General features: G+C 39.3%; 2 protein-coding genes across 9 annotated transcripts in view; one reads left to right on the top strand and one right to left on the bottom strand.

Moving 5' to 3' along the window:
- Cd36 (CD36 molecule) overlaps positions 1 to 17,858 on the top strand; it is a 196,621-nt gene that overhangs the window by 160,787 nt on the left and 17,976 nt on the right. The gene's annotated exons all lie outside the window — the stretch shown is intronic.
- Sema3c (semaphorin 3C) overlaps positions 1 to 17,858 on the bottom strand; it is a 154,161-nt gene that overhangs the window by 33,340 nt on the left and 102,963 nt on the right. Inside the window, exon 12 of the mRNA XM_057758749.1 lies at positions 7,862 to 8,084. Within this exon, the coding sequence (XP_057614732.1) occupies positions 7,862 to 8,084 (223 nt within the window). The remainder of the gene's footprint in view (positions 1 to 7,861; positions 8,085 to 17,858) is intronic.

Here is a 17,858-nt window from a genome sequence, read left to right on the forward strand (position 1 = left end):
TCAGGTTAAGCCCTACTTTCTTGTGTAACAATCTCCTGTCACAAAAAAGTGTGTACTTCCATGTCAAAATGGAATATAACTGGCAAGATTGTACCAGACTCGCAGGTTAAATTTTAGAACAATTGATCATCACACAAAAATTCAGTCTACTTCATCAGAAAGTTTATCTTTGTCTTCTCTGTCACCTTGTTAGGGATGTCTGGCTCACATTTAGAACTTGGTGACAATGTTTAGATGAGGTTAAGTATGTGATAATGCCAAAGCCAGTGTCCTGTCAACTCATCAGCAACACCAGTTTGAAATGTGTGGATAAAACATGTTGTTCAAAGTCTAATGAGAAAATTAAAATGAAATTAACTTCAGTAAAAGAAAAATATAAGTAAACTGTGCTAAATAAAGTAGGGATTTGAGTATAAATGTTTAGAATGTGAAATTAGTTAGCAGGTATTTGCATTGTGAATCTGTCATAGTCAGTATGGGAATGACTTTACATGATCTACAATTACATCTGAACCAATGCTGGATAACACATGAAACCCATTCTCTCATTGACACAAATAATTTCTACAGAGCAGCTACTCCAAGTGATATATTAGTCCAGGAATAGGGTTTTCAGTATTAAATACACAAGATCAAATCTCCTAAACTCATCAGGCCAATCTTCCTGATGTTTTGGTGATGAGATGAGCCTTTAGTAGCTGAGCCATCTCCCCAGGCCTATAGAGACATCTCCCCAGCCCTATGGAGACATCCCCCCAAGACCTATAGAGAAATCCCCCCAGCCCTATGGAGCTATCCCCCAAGCCCTATGGAGCCATCTCCCCAGCCCTATGGAGACATCTTTCCAACCCTATGGAGATTATGGAGATATCCCCCCAGTCCTATGGAGACATCTCCCCAGCCCTATGGAGATATCTCCCCAGCCCTATGGAGCTATCCCCCAAGCCCTATGGAGACATCTCTCCAGCCCTATGTAGCCATCTCCCCAGCCCTATGAAGATATCTCCCTAGCCTTATGGAGACATCTCTGCAGCCCTATGGAGACATCTCTCTAGCCATATAGAGCCTGCCTACATTCTTTGTCTGTCTGTTTGTTTCATTCTTCTCTTCTATATTACATCCTGACCTTAGTTTCCCCTCCCTCCACTCTTCCTAGTTCCTCACCCTTCCCTCCTCCCCTCTCTCCCAGATCCACTCTTCCTTTGTTTCCCTTCAGAAAATAGCAGTCCTCCCAGGGATATCAATGAAACACAATACAACAAGTTGCAATAAGACTTGACACATACCCTAAAATCAAGGTTGGAAGAGGCAACCTGGTAGGAGGAAAAGAGTCCCAAGAGCAGGCAAATGAGGCAGAGACAGTGCCACTCCCAATGTTAGAAATTACACAAGAAAACCAAGCTAAAGAACCCCATTGTGTATACAGATGACATGATGCAGACCCATACAGGCTCTCTGATTGTGGCTTCAGTCTCTATGAGCTCCAGGCTTAGTTAATTCTGCTGGCCTTGCACTTGTGATGTCCTTAACCCCTTCAGTTCCTACATTCTTTCCTCTCCCTCATCCTCTGGATTCTCCAGCCCTGCCTAATGCTAGGGTATAGGGTCTCTGAATCTATTTCCATCAGTTGCTGAATGAAGCTTCCCCAATGAAGATTATGTGCGAGGCTCTGGTCTATGAGCATAGTAGAATTATCATTAGGAATCATTTCATTGACTTTTTCCATCAGTTGCTGGGTGAAGCTTCCCTAATGAAGATTATGCCAGGCTCTGGTCTATGAGCGTAGTAGAATTATCACTAGGAATCAATTCATTGACTTTTTATTTCTGTTTTGTTTTTATCCAGTCATTTTTTACCCTAAATATCCAGTCTTCGCTTCTTAGACATCCAGGCAGTGTCAGAGGTAGGCTCCCTCTCATGGTATAGGCCTCAAATTGGACCAGTCATTGATTGTCTACCCCTAGACCCCAACACGTTTTGTGCCACCATTACCCCAGCACATCTTGCTGCCAAGATTAATTGAAGGTCAAAGGTTCTGTTATTGGGTTGGTGTCCCAGTCCCACCTCTGGAAGCCTTGCCTACTTACAGAAGATGGCCCATTCAGGAAGCCTACATTCTTAAAATTACTCATGGAATTACTCAAAGAATATTTATGAAGGTTAGATGAAATTGTTCATGTACCCAGCAAAAGCAAACATCACTGTAATAAGAAAATATTTCAGAAATATTAGTATTTATCTATTTACTGAAATATATATATATATCTATTTACTGAAATACAATGATAAGCAATGATATTTTAAGAAGTTCAAATAATAATTATATGAGACTCCAGCCTTTCAAAGAACACATTTCCAAGGAATGGCTTAAAAGTAGATATTCTGCTGTTTGAAATACTTATTTTCAGGGATTAAAACTATATTTTGAATTTAGTGAATTCTATGGCATAATTTATTTTATAATTTTTAAATAGTTTGTGTGTGTGTGTGTATGTATGTATGTATGTGTGTGTGTGTGTGCATGTATGTGGGCCTGCATGTGTATGACTCAGTGCTTTGCATGTATGCCCTGGTTCCTATGTGGAGGTAGATCAATAAATGAAACCACCTTCATTTAGACATTCTCTCTTGTGCTAGGTATGCTAGGCTAGCTAACCTACAGACTTTCAAGGAGCACCCTGTTTCCATTTCCTACCTCCCCATGGAGGTACTGGGATGATAAATGCATATGCTACTGCCCCTGGCTTTTAGTGTGTTCTACAGATTTACACTCCTGTTGTTGGGTTTACATAGCAAGGGCCATGTCCAGTGAATCAGCTCCTCGTCTTTCTAGGCACAGTTCATGTGGGAGCTTGTGTCCTTGAACAGAGGGTCACTGAGACTATCTTCTCTCTTTCTTATTTCTTTCCATCACTCCCTTCTTTGCTGCCCTTTACATGGTAAAGCCTCCATGACAACATGAATTATCATTTTCCTCCCCTCGATTCAGCCATGGTTCCACTGTGTCCCATCAGCATTGACTGCTGTGTAAAGCCCCACGGAACTGGAACTGATGAGAAACTCTCAGAAATTTTCAGATTCTGGCCTGGCAGGAAGTGATGTACAGTGCCATAAAACCCCAGTGATTTTACAGAGATTTATTTGTTCTCCATTGCTCAATGGGAGGGAAATGTGTACATCATTTTTAGAGGATTTTCACACGTAGATCTCCAATGATGGTAGTCTTTCCCCAAATCAAACACATTTCTGCAGCTATCAAATTTTATACGAGTATTTTAGAGAGTTCTTTAAAAACTCAGAATTCCTGGCACAGCGGCTCATTCAGGGTGCCATTTCAAGAGCAGCAACTGCCAACACCTCTTGTTGGAAGAAAGTGGTTATTCTCCAGTGTTGCCAGACAGGCCTTCTCAGGCTCTCCTCACACATGTGGCCCATACTTCAAAATTCTGGAGACTAGGAAGACTTCCTGGAGTCAATATTCCGACTCAGTACTCATCCAGTTAAATGGGAGCTAATAAGAAGCATGAAATGGTATATTCCATATTAGAGTTGCGGTGGGGGACCACTCACAACGATCCTGCCTTCAGAAACCACAACGCTGGTAAATCATCCTAAATCTTTAACACCCATTCACAAGAACACTTACCCTTTCGTCAAAAGTCACATCATTCTGATTCATGCATAGTGCTAAAAGGGGGAACTTGACAGATTGTGTCTGAACCTTCCCCAGACACTAAAATATTTTCATAGCTCCAGAAGCAAAAGGAAAACAGGGTAAAATCTCCTGACCGTGTAATTGAGTCTGCTCTGGGCCTGTGGCCTGGATAACAGCAGTAGGTGGTACTTAAAAGAGAAACGGTAATCCCATGATAGCTTTCACCTCCATGTCAAAGCCTTCTCAAAGAATAAGAAAAAAATGAATAATAATGATTAAAACAGATAGTTGATTTTATACACACATACAAAATGAGATTTTAAAGGGATAATAGCAGTCATTATATGAAAATAATTAAGTAGACTCAGCTTAACTTTTAACAAAAGAGCATGTAATATATAAAAGAACTTTTATTTGTAGAAACATGAATACCTTTACAGCCTTCATGGACTGTAAGATAGATCCCTTAACTTAATGAAAATTCTATATTTATCAACCCAAATAAGCAGAGTAAACTTTTTCTGTAAAAAAAAGACCAAGGAATCTATGTAGGCTTTGCTGGCTTAAGCTCTGTCTTCTCCTTGTCCGACCTTCTTTATTCTCTCCTCATAACCTTGTGTCCTTTCTTATCTCTGCCTTTTACTTACTTATTTTGCTTGGGACTTCATTGCACATAAAGGGAACTTAATCTTAGCTTTTGTAATTTGAGCTGTGGGTTTTAGCCTTTAACTACTGAGCCTCCTCTTTGGCCTGATAATTTACTTGGTTGTTTGGTGATAAAGTTGGAAGGTTAGATCATCAGCATCTAAGAATCAATAAATTCTGTAATGATAATGAGTTGTTGTAATAGAAGTCAGGCTTTAAGCCCACATAGCCAATTAGAGGTTCTGTGAGCTACACTTTCTTTCGCAATGCTCACACTGGCGACATGTCTATAATTACATATCATTCTATTGAATTCTGTCATATCAGTTTTCTCTACGGAAACATTCTTGACAACTGGTGCTTTCATTGAATTCTCTTGAAGGTCTGAAGATAGCAGAGAAGAAGGGAAGCCATGAAAACAGCTTTCTTTATTGTCTCCATAAGTGGTGTGTCAAGATTCATCCGTGAAAATGGAAATACTCACCTGCACTTACAAATTAAGAAAAAAAAAATCTAAAACAAAATTGATATCCTCCCACTTACAAACAGAATTAGTTGTGTATAGGACAATGGTACAAGATTCTCCCAAAAAAGTCAAATGTCTTTCTGATAGCAATATATATAAAGTAGCCGGGCGGTGGTGGCGCACGCCTTTAATCCCAGCACTCGGGAGGCAGAGGCAGGCGGATCTCTGGGAGTTCGAGGCCAGCCTGGTTTACAAGAGCTAGTTCCAGGACAGGAACCAAGAGCTGCGGAGAAACCCTGTCTCGAAAAACGAAAAAAACAAAGAAAAGAAAAAAAAAAAACCCAATATCTATAAAGTATCTTTTTCAAAGAAATTCCACTTTATATCATTGGACGACTACTCATCTCAGTTTCATGGCTGTTGGAGCATTTGTTCAATAAGGATGGTGCAGTCTAGTTAGACAGTATGGGCATGGACCAGTGGTTAAGTTGGTGACAGTCTTTCCAGAAAGACACTGTGGAGAGGCCTTGCCACAACGTGCACTCTCCTGCTTGCACAGAATCCTCAAGACAATCACGAGGTTTCCCAAGTGATCATTAGTGAAACCTCCACTACAATTAAAAGCCCATGCCAAAGACAGCTTGTAAAAAGACACATGTGTTTAAATACACATATAAAAATCCATGTCAAGGTGCCAGAGCTTATGTGGGAAGAAAACCCAAAGCATCTTTGCCGCACTATGCTTCTTGCTGTCTTCTATTTAAGTAAAAATTGCTGAACATTTCTAAAAGACTTGAAAATTCCACCCATGAAATCTACATGTTATAAAGATTTTCAAAAGAAAGTAAGCCTGTGGAAACATCAAGATCCATCTTCTAAACAGGCTTCAAAGGAAGCAAACAGAAAATAATCATCTGTCTAAGAGACATTAAGGAGAAATTGAGAGAATTGGAACTCTAAACTGCCACTTTCTATCAAGAAATTCAGGACTTTTTTTTTCTTTTCAACAAAAATCTACCTTGAATTCTATTGTTCTAAATACAGCTCTTTGCAGTAATTTAGGAGTTATCTATGAAAACATATGTATATGCAAATGAAGATTGTCTTTTGGGCTTGCATGAATTCATCTTATTGCCTGGGTAACAGTGGACATATTCACACTTTCAAGTTCAGCCTGACAAATATTTATTGGACTAGCAAAACCCTGTAATATGTCTATTGAGAAATTATAGACTTCAAAGAGATCAAAGGGTGAGAAGAATGTACCATGGTGAATAAAATATGGGAAAGTGTAGTAAGTATTAGTTAGAAAGTCTTGGAAGAGTATAAATGGAGTTTTCACAACATTGTTTGAAATGCTAATTTAACTACTGAATTGTCAAGGACTTTTAATGACACATTCTTTTAAAATGTGTTTGCACATGAAACAATTTAAAGCAAAGTGAATAAACAGTGTGATCAAAAGAATAGGAAGACATGGAAAAATGCACACACCAATGAGAACAAGAACTATATGCCACATGGCTGACCCAACAGACAAAGAGAGGTTCTGAAACGCCGTATGATACAAGAGCTGGGAGGTATTTTAGTGGCTATAGGAGGATAACATTGAAAGCTGTGGTGAAATAGAATTGGCAGTACGGTGAATACGCACTCATGCCCTGAGCATGGGGAGAAGCTTTCTAAGTCAACGTTGGTATAGGATAAAATGAAAGTATATAGGGATTGAGATTATAATTGGCAGCAAAGGTCCTGGAGAGGGCAGGGTAGGAGAGCCATGATAAGGAATAATTAGATCAGGAAGGAGGGGTTTTGTTCTTAACAAGTCAGGGAGCATCAAGAACCCAGATTCCGCCAGGCATGCCAAGGAACACATTTTAGAAGATTCCCTGTCTCGGGATTTCAAACAAAAATTATGTGTGAACGAAAGCTCCAGACCTGGGGTTGGAGTTACACGGAGGGATAAAATAAGAACTTCATGAGAAGAGCAGGCTGGAAGCTTTGTTTAGCCAAGAAAGAGTAACCACATTTTGCAGCTGGTTGAAATCTGAGTGCAGCACCTTCCATTGAGAGGACAGACTTCACAACCGCCACATTTTTTACAATGGCTTTCACAGGCCTGCTTTTTATCTGTTTCTTGAATTAGAAGACACACTGCGAACTTCCTGGAGTTGTTCCTACATCTAGGAGGAGAGCTGATGAGATCTGTGTCACCGCCTACAAGGCAGTAAGTGTGTGGAATTCTGCTGCTTGGGCAATATGGAGGAACCTAGCCGACATTGTGTAAATGGAACCAAGCAGGAATGGAATGTATAATCCTGTCTGCTCAGCAGGCCAAGGCTCCTTGCTCCCTTCTAGTAATTTGCAACAGTGTGCATTGGAATCACCAGAACAGCTTGCTCAAGCACAGATGGCCAGGTTTCTTAGCTGGCTTTCTGGGAGGAGTACTTACAAATGTTTTTCTAACAAGGTCCCGGTGATATTGACCTTGCTGGTCTGAAGACCACACTGTGAGAGCCAATGCTCTAAAACACTTATAACTCATTGTCCCCAGTACGGCAAGTCTTTGTAAATAAGACTATTTTTATTTAATTTCTGGTAAAAAGAAATAGAAAATTTAGGACTTGCTGGTTCTATTAACATAGCAACTATAATATTTCCCAAACAGCTTCCTATACATAAGTCTACTTTCAGATTTACAAAGAATGACTTATCTATCACCATCACTCTGGAAAATGACTCCAAATATTAGTGAGTCACAGATTCTGCTTCTCTTCAGAACATCGTTCAGATACAAAACTTCCACCCAGCCCTTAATTTGGCTGATTATTTGTATTTTGCACTTTAATATGGATGAGGAACTCAACTACTTTGAGTACTTTGAATATATGAACTTCAGTTGTTTACCACAACTACATCGGTAATTTATTTTGTTAACTCCGATTACAGCTGTGGAAAATGAGGTGGGAGAGATTAAACTAAAGGCTAAACAAAAGGCAACACTGATGACCTTTTAGGCTCAATGATTTGGTCTTTCCTTTCTTCCTAAATTGCTGAACATTCCTTGATCGTACACCACGACTTCAAACACCTACCTGTCCCCAGGAAGAGGACGTGGTATCGTCCATCAGCAGCATTCACACGGTCCACGGCTATCTTCGTGTACTTGTAGTCAGTGCCTGTGCGGACAATCAGAGGCCTTCTGTGGATGGGGTAAATGGAATTGTACATGAGAGGGTGGTTGCGAATAAAGGTGACGACATCATCTGGGAAGTCCTTGGTGGTTCTCATGTTGGGTGTAAATGCCCCACCTGGGCACTGAAAAAAAAATAGAAGAAAATAAGTTAATAAGATGGTCCCTTTGTCTTAGTAATAATCATTTTCAAAATACTTAAAAAGTCAACTTGCTTTAAGTACATTGGAGATCCAGAGAGAAGAAGATGAGTAGTCTGCTCATAGACAGAGAGTTCTCTATCTATAGAAAGCTATGAGGTTCATTTCCTTAGATAGCTGAATGGCTTAGATAATTGAGTAGAATGCCTCCTTATTCTAGAAGTCTCTACAGAGGGGCTGACACACATCTGAATATGTTCTAACTTTTCCCTCTTTTCATCCATCATCCTTCTATTTCCGATTTTGTAACAGGAAGTATATTGCTGTCAAAAACACCCATGACCACAATCTAATGCTGCTATGGCTTTAAAACAAATTAGGTGGCCATTATAACATCCAATTAGAATTCTAATGTAAAAGTCTTTTTCCATATAATCTCCCTTCCCTAGACAAACCTTGAAGTTGGAGCTCAGCTCAGTGTGGGGATGAGCTCTGATACTGCCCGTCTGGGAGAGAGTTCCATCAAGTAAAATAGCTACAGAAAGCAAAACACCAACAGCTTAGGATGTCCTGCCAACTCTCCTATCTGCAGGGAGTCAGGCTTGCCACTGGAGCGAGTGTTATCCCTGGGTGTCAGGAACAATGGTCTTTAAGTCTTGGCACGTGCAGTTGCCCATCTGGCTTCCAAGTTTCCTCACTCAGTCCTCAGTTCCCTTTACCAAATGGTGCTTTCCATATAGATTGCTTTCATATCTACTGCATGCTTGTTGCCTAGATCATAAACTGTATCAGTAGGAATTGGATCTGCCTGTTTTGCCTATCATTTCGTCATACAATGAAACTGGCAACAGTCGATGTCTGGTGAATGTAGTTGAGGGAGTGATTACATTCTTCAATAGATGATCTGGCCTGAAACTTCGGTATGAGGACCAGATGAAAAAGAAGGTGTCCTTCTGTCCAGAAGAGGAATGGATAGAGCCGCAGGTTGTCAGGGCAGATAGAAAGAGGCAACGGCATTGGGAAAATAGGCAGTTAGAAAGCTTCCACGGTGGAAGCGGACTGACAGAGGAGGGTGGTTACCCTGACAACCAGGATCAACGTTCAGGTAAAATGGAGATGCTGAAGGTTCGAGCTCACACTCACTCAGTGGTAGAACGTGTATGCTAAGTCCTGTAATCCAAATTGGTGAAGTCAATACGTCAGCACAAACAGTGTGTGTCTAAATCTATTAAATACTCCATAACATTACTTTCATGACAAAAATGGACTTCACATTTTACTTCAAATACAATACCCCAGTTTTAGTTTTATTTAGTCTTTAAGGGAATACTGCATAAAGCAAACAAAGCAAAATTGCTGTTCTTAGCATCTTGGAAATTACGCTATGCTATCAGGACTGTGGCCTACTACAGAGCTCGGCTTTTCTCAAGGCTGACAGTGAACCAACTCTTTACTCCCATCAGGAACAGAATGTGAACACTATCAGACTTTAACAGAGGACAGAAATGGGGAGGTTTGTGTGAAATCTGTCAAATCTTTACTGCTGACTTTGTTAAGAAAGACAAACACCATTGGAAACCAAGAAAGATGTGTCATCATCTGTGCTGAATCCTTGCTATATCTAGCCAATGACATCAGCTCCTTTGTGTCAGCACGGACAGGCAAACATTTGCTCAAACCTCTCGACAGAATCCACATGCAAACCCATTATCATCATGAATGCCTACTTTAGGCCAAGAACAATTTAGCCAAGAACTTTTTATAGGACGCACACACATACACACACATTCTCTTTTTAGAAAAATAACAACAGCTAAAGAAATAAATAATAAAGACAGTCTGTCATTGGATATTCCCATGACCTTGGAATATTTTTCATTATAAGAAAAACATTGTATTTAAATATTCCTGTTTATAAATTTTCCAAAATGAAGACGAAATGGGGACACAGAATTGAATTTGTGGCTGTTCAAAGCTGACAGTTGTGTTCCATACTTCTTCAAAGTAGGGGTTATGGGTATTTCCAGCCTTCGTCTTTCACACAAAGTGGAAAAAGGGCAGCATGCTGCTCATTGAATGAAATATGGAAAGAACAATGTGAGGGCGATTTCATCAGTTCCAGACTCTGAGGACACCACTAATTGTGGCTTGCTGTGTTGATCCATCTCCTCAAGTGTTTGTAAGCATTTTTGTTGGTACCAAAAAAGTGCACAGTTAGCTTACATTACTAGGCCTGCTGCGTAATTTCCACTTTCACTTTAGTACTTTGATGTGTGATTACCTATAAAAGTCATTTCTTTTATTTTTGAGATTAATATAGTTACACAATTCACTGTTTCTTCCCTTCTTCCGAACTCTCCCATTTATCTCTTCTTGCTTTCTTTCAAAAGGCTTCTTCTTTTTAAATTAAACATTGTTGTATACATATATGTGACAGTGTTATTATCTGAGTCTTATTTAGAACTTTTCCTTAAACTTAAGAAAGTCTTAATGAAAGTTTTATTAAAGTTTATCAAAATTATGCTGGTTAAATGGATAACACAAACTAGTAGTTTTTAAAAATTTCATTTTTATTATATTTACAATTTTTATTTTTGTTGTTAGTGATGATATGTATACGTGTGTGTGTGTGTGTGTGTGTGTGTGTGTCTCATTTAAAGACAGCTTTGTGGAGTTAGTTCTCTTTTTCCACTTTTACATAGGTTCCAGGAATCGAATTCAGATCATAATGCTTGCAGAGCAAGTTGCTTTATCTGCTAAGCCTTCTTGGCAGCCCCAGTCTAGAGTTCTGTACATTTTTACCCTCAAAAATTTCTTTACTCATGCTTTTATTATCTATGCACAATGTTCTCCTACCTTAAAAATAAGAATCTCCTCATATGACATCATTTTCAAATTTAGAAAAGATTTAATCTAATTAGGAATCACACTGCTGACTCATGACACAGGATTAGCAGTCAAGACAAAATGAGTTGTAAAAATGGTGACAGGATAAAAAGGTGACCCCCCCCTCTTTAATATGCACTGTTGAGTTTCCTCATTGTAAACCAGGCAAGGACATTTTGTGTGCTACGGCTCTTTCATGGTCATCTGGAACAGGGAAGCATGCATATTGGGACTTTCGGGTAGCATAAACCATATTTTAGTCTAGAAATTTCGGCAGTTCAAATTTCACACTAAGGTCTTTTATCTTCTTTAGGCGAAAAGATATGTGTCCAATTTTGCCTATGTAATTGGACATAAGGCCTGGAGGGGCCATCGAGCCTAAGGGTGAGCTCCTACAGTGATATTTTCCTACAGCCATAGAATTTCTAGCTGCATTGCAAATATGTATCTTCATACCTACAGATAAGTGTTGCTTTCACTCCTCATCAATAAAACTGCTTTGTGCAGCAGATGGAGACTGTTATAGAGAATCATACTCCCAATGTTTAAAATGCAGATAGATGACTGTGGGGTGCCCAGTCCCAGTAAGCACATCTACAATATAATCCATACACCTAAGGATCAAAGAAACCCAAATAAGAAAAAGTAAAAGTTTGAAAGGGTAAGAGAATGAGAACTTGTGTCACTAGATAGTGTCATGTAGACATGACCAGATAGCTGCTCTGTGGATACCCAAAACTGTGAGCCTATTCCACCTCATCTAAAGGTCAGAGAGTTTGACCTTAATTTTTGCTCTTTCAAAGTTTTTGATAACAGGTGTGGCTACAAAACAAGATATCCTGACCTAGGATCTGGTTACTTGGTGTTTTGGACTTAAGATGGCCATAGATCTGTATCTGCTCCACCCTGACCAAAGGTCAGAGAATTCAAGCATACTTCTGCTCCTTCTTTTGAAATAGGAGATTTGACTTGGGGAGAGGCTGCCTGCAGGATTCTTGGTCTAGGGTGGGTTCACTGCCCCCAAACATGAAATATTCTCCTCAGGAATTCATGGCTTCATGTCTCAAGTACTGGAGCAAGTAAATGTTCTAGTTGTCCTTTATATCATGTTAAAGCAGTCTTTTGCCTGCTCCCTCCCCCGCCCCCATTTTGTATTGGGGTATAATAGTGTATGGAAAATTAAACATGGGCCAACTTAGAACTTAAAACTTGTAATTTAGCATTCAGTATTCGCTGAGTTGCCCTCCTGTTTCTATTCTGTGTCTCTGTGTTTCTTCCTTACCTCTGTCCCTCCTATATAACATTTCTAATGCTCATGCCCCTGCCCTGGATATTACAAAGTCAACGGGGCTAGGATTGTGACAGAAGTAACCCCAAAAAGGTGACTGATGACAGTGCTCCTATGGAATCTCCACATAAAAAAGACTTGCCTAGAAAGGGAGAGAAGGCTCAGAGGATTAGAGCACTGATTGCTCTTCCATAGGTCTTGAGTTCAATTCCTAACAACCACATGGAGGTTCACAACCATCTGTAATAATATCTAGTGCAGGCAGAACATTGCAGCATAATAAATCTTAGAGAAAAAAAGACCTGCCTAATGAATACCAGTTCACATGCCAACGTGAATGTTGAAAACGTCACAAGGTCTCATCACTAGAAGAAGAGCTCCTGAGAAAGTGAGAATCAGTTTTATCTAGAGACCAAGCCCCTAATAGCTTAGCGAATGCAGTGAGGCAAACCCTAGTCTTATGTATATAGGAGCAGCATTAAATGAATTCAGAAGGTCATGCATATATGTTTGTATTGTAATGATAATTTTAGAAACAAGAATAATTACAGAAAATGTCATAAATGTGAGTGTGCTGGGGTATGTGAGAACTTGGAAGAGTAAAAGAAGGATGGAACTGTTGTAAATACATAAAGACGATGGTATAATCACTAAGTACCATCAGAAACATTGGCATTCTGTAGGTTAATTTATTGTACAGGTCATCACTGAATCATTTTAGTTAAACTTGTTAAGTATTTGTTTTTCCCAGTTGTTTTATCCCACTCTTACGAAGTGGTGGTAAATACCACTTTCTGAGACATCTTCACTGAAGTGTCAACAGAAAAGCTGAAAGCAATGACCGTTCTGCAGAAGAGAGATGAACAGTTGTGTCTGTGCCTAACTCCTGAGTTACTCTCAAGTGTTCTTAACCATTGATGCCTCTAGTCTTCTTATGTCATCCTTAGATCTGTGAGGAAAGTTTTCAAAATCACTACAGTTCTAAACTAATACAAATATGTACCTTCTTTGAATAATTATTTTATCCAAATACTGCTTGATGAGTCTTGTGGTGAGCATTAAAATAAGAAATTACTGTGAAATTAAAAGCATACTAATAAAATAGACAAACATCATTTTTGACAATAAAGTAATAATTGGAGACACACATAAAATCTAAATGGCAGAGCATGATTCAAGACCAATTGTAATGCACATGAAAGAGTCAGTATTTTAAAAATGAATTTATCAGGCTGGTGAGTGCTCCCAAGATAAAGGTATTTGCTGCCTAAGTTGAATACTTGAGTCCCATCCATAATTCATACATGGTAGAGGCTGCAAATTGACCTCTACCTACACACACACCTCACTGGAATAAATATACAAATAACATTAAAGGGCTGAATAGCTAATATTTATGAATAGATATGCATGAAGCAACTATTAGTGAAATAATAGGCTGTGAATTTGAAGGATAGTAGGGAGTGGTATATGATCCTTGAAGGGAGTAAAGGAAAGGGAGAAATGCAATTAAACTATAATCTCAAAAATGAAAAGAAAACAAATTTAGGAGAGTGAGTAAATATGACTGTTAGTATCAGTGTGGATGAGAAACAGAGGCTGTGCTCTTTGGGGAACTGTTCTCCTTAGGATTCTGGTGGGTATGGTTCCGAGACACTCCGAAATAGGAGTTAAAAATGATGGCGTTATTAGGTTCTGCTTCAGCGGGGTGTGTAGGATATGAAGTCTACAGAAGCCTCACCCTCACTGTGACAGGATAAGGTAATTCATTAGCTCAGCCACAGAGTCTGCAGTCTCGCTTGCCCTTTGCGACATACCAATGGTGTCTTGTTTCTTCCACAAACTGAGAGTACTTAGGGGAAAACATTATGACACACTTGGCAGCCCTCCCAGCACTTACGTGTGCTTGCTGGTTGGGCTGTTCACTAGAACAGCTACGTACCCTGCTTTGAAGGAACACCTACAGGGAAGCTGAGAAGGAGGGTATAGGATTTCTGCCAGTGTCATTTATGTAAAACACGGTTATATATTTATGAGGTTGACCCAGCAACCAGACTACTGTGGAGAAATGAAGAATGACAATCACAGTTGATCCCTCATTGGGAAGACTTCTGAGACAGAGACGGCATTCTTGACCTAGAGGAAGAGGACTGTGGAGTTCACTTGGCCGAATATCTTCTGGCTACAGAAGTAGGAAGCATAGGGTTGAGGCAGCCACTGGCAACTGAGTAAGAAAGCTGACTTCATGCCGTTTTGCTGGGCTCAGGGTGGAGTGACCAGTTCTTTGGGGAAGCATACTTCTCTAGGAGGAGTGCCAAGGTCATTTCTCCACCCTGCCCTGTTGATTCCCCAAGGATCACTCATCTGACAATTTCTGGATTTAAAGGAGCTGTTGTGGTCTCAATACCAGATGTAAGAAACCACATTATAGAAAAATGTCTTAAGTACTGATTACTCCCATTTTGCAAGGATTCTGTTCCAGATGTGTGTGTCACTAATCCCTGGCTTATTCCACACTGTTTTAGGACAGCGGAAAATGCTTATTCTTAAGGGCTTTAAAAAAATGGGACTGTTAGCAGAATTTTCTAATTTAGCATTGGTTTATTTGTGGAAAAGGGTTGGTCTCTTACCACAGTGTACACAATTATTGCTTTTCGACAGAGTGGTTTTCTATGTGATACTCAAAAGCCCTGTGTACATGTCAAAGTGGCTTTTAAGATGTCATATGGGGGAAGAGCCATAGGTAGAATGAGGCGGATTTCAGCTGCACAAATATCTTGACCATGGCTAATTTCAAGTAACTGCTTGGATGTCCTTGGTTGAGAAAAGGAACAAATAATATACTCAGGAGACAGGAGCAATCTGGTTTCAGAACAGCCTTCCTAAGATTCTGAGGCCTCAATTCAATGAATGCAACCATAAGCTACCGGAGGGAGGGGGTGAGTTTTTCTGAGTTTGCAAGTCAGTTGCTTCTGTACTATTTTCTCACACACCGGAGAAAGTACACCAAATCGCAACTACCTGTGACTGTTCTGTATGAAAGTAGAGGTTTAATTAGCCCAATTTCTAGTCATTTAAAAAGTATAATTTACCTTTGAATCAGTTAGCAGTTAGTCTTCTGGGAATGCATGAAATAATTTGAACAAAGCAAAGAGAGACTTTTACTCACACGCAATTTTCTCAGCCTTTCCCTCCCTTCTCTCCTCCTAAGTCATCTTTGCTCCATATCTGCTATCAGTTGAAGGGCCCTGAGATGATTACATCTATTGATTGTTTTCCTTGGTTGTAAAAGCAATTAGTCAGTGTTCTGCCTGATCAAGTTACTTGTTAGACATGATTAACTGTACCATTTTTTTTAAAGATTTATTTACTTATTATGTATACAACATACTGCCTCCATGTATGCCCGCATGCCAGAAGAGGGCACCAGATCTCATTACAGATGGTTGTGAGAAACCATGTGGTTGCTGGGAATTGAACTCAGGACCTTTGGAAGACCAGCCAGTGCTCTTAATTACTGAGCTATCTCTCCAGCCCCCTAACTGTACCATTTTAAACACAGTGTTTTTAAGAATAAATAACGAGAGTCTCTGACTCTTTTGCTTGCTCTTGGGACCCTTTTCCTCCCTCTGAGTTGACCCCTTTAATATTGTATGGAGGTATGTGCGTAATCACATTATACTTTTTTATGCTGAGTTCAGTACCTATCTTTTGGGAGGACTGATCTTTCCTGAAGGGAAACAGAGAAGGAAGAGGGGAAGGGTGGGTCTGGGAGTAATAGAATGAACAGATGCTGCAGCCAGGTTGTATTATATGAGAGAAAAATAAATAAAAATGAAAAGTAAAAAAGAATATTTGTATCTGTGTTTGTCAGAGGGAGCAGCCCACAGTTTTGTTTTATTCCATTTTGTTTTTATCTGATTTAGCTTCAAGAGAATACTTTAGTGGAATTATTTTAGTAGTGTTCCTTCTTTTTTTATTTTTATGAACAGCTTGATCAATACTCTTGTCAGCGCTTCCAGAAATGTTTGATGGAATGGAACAGTGAACATACCCATCTGGTCCTTCTCTTCTTGGGAGTTTTATTTTGTTTTGTTTTAATTTTTTCCTATTGCTGCTTCAGTCTCCTTGTGTGTTATGACTTGTTTAAGCTGTTTGTATTTTCATCATTTAACTCTTTCAGATCATATGTGACTAATGATTTATCAAGTTCTAGATTTATCAAGATTTCTGGGATGGAACCGTTTTCTCTAATAAGTATGTTAAGTTCATTAGAATACTCCCTAATTTAATTATATTGTCTTTCTTTTGTTTTTGTCAGTTTAGCTAGGGATTAGTCAGTCTTGGGTATCTATTGACTGCATTGTGGTTGATTGATTGCCCGTCCTGTTCTTTACATGTATTTAATCAATATCTGCCAAGATACTGGCTGGTGGTGGTGCACGCCATTAATGCTAGCAGTTGTGAGGCTGAGGCAGGTAGATCTGTGAGTTCATAGTCAGCTTGTCTACAGAGTTCCAGAACAGTCAGGATTGTGCAGAGAAGCCCTGTCTTGAAAAATAAATCCAAAACAAATCACACACCCTGACCTTCTTTACCTCACTGCCTACTGTTTCTGAATTTGCCTTTGTACTATTTGTCCAAGCCTTTTAAGTAGTTGAAGTATTTTGATATTTTATTAGATTAAGTTATTTTATTTGATCTGTCAGTGTTTATCTTGCGTGTATATATGTGCATCATGTGTGTTCTTAGTCCCTGCAAAGGCCAGGAAAGAACATTGGAACACCTGGAAATGGAAGTATAGATAGTTGTGAATCTCCATATGGGTGCTGAGAATCAAACCTGAGTCATCAGCAGTTTATTAACTACTGAACCATTAATTCCAGTCTATTTTTAAAAATTAGATTTATTAATTTTATTTTATGTGTGAGTGTTTTGCCTATGTGTGTGTGTGTGTGTCTGTCTGTCTGTCTGTCTGTGCGTCATGTGAAAACCTGGATCCTCTGCAAGAACAACATTTGTTCATGACAACCAAGCCATCACTCCAGGTCTGTTTTGACTTTTTAACATAAACATTCACAGTCATAAATTTCCCATAATTTTTTCTCTTAGCTGCACCGCCACAGGTTCTGGAAAGTTATACTTTCATTTGATTTGATTCAAGGATTTAAAACATTTTCTGATTAATTTTTTCAATTAACAGCTGCTTATTCAAGCAGACACATAAGCCAAAAAGGCAGTTCCCATTAGCTATCTCTTGGTTAATACTCATGAGAGGATCATTATCTACAACAAACTTTCTTAATGTAAAAATGTAAAAAAGTATTATTAAACAAACAAAAAAACAACCAAAAAACAGCTAGCAGGTACCGCATGTTGGTGCTTGCCTTTAGTCCTAGATCTTGGGAATCAGAGGCAGGTGGATCTCTATGAGTTCAAGACCAACCTGGTCTACTTAGTGATTAAGCTGGCCAGGGCTACATAGTAAAGACTGTGTCAACAAAAGAAAGGAAATGTGGGGAGCAAGGCTGGTACTAGTGTTAGCATATTAAGTCTCCCTCTGAAAATTTCAAAGTCAGGGCATT

This window comes from Chionomys nivalis, chromosome 26 (assembly GCF_950005125.1).
Source record: "Chionomys nivalis chromosome 26, mChiNiv1.1, whole genome shotgun sequence".
Lineage (NCBI taxonomy): Eukaryota > Metazoa > Chordata > Mammalia > Rodentia > Cricetidae > Chionomys > Chionomys nivalis.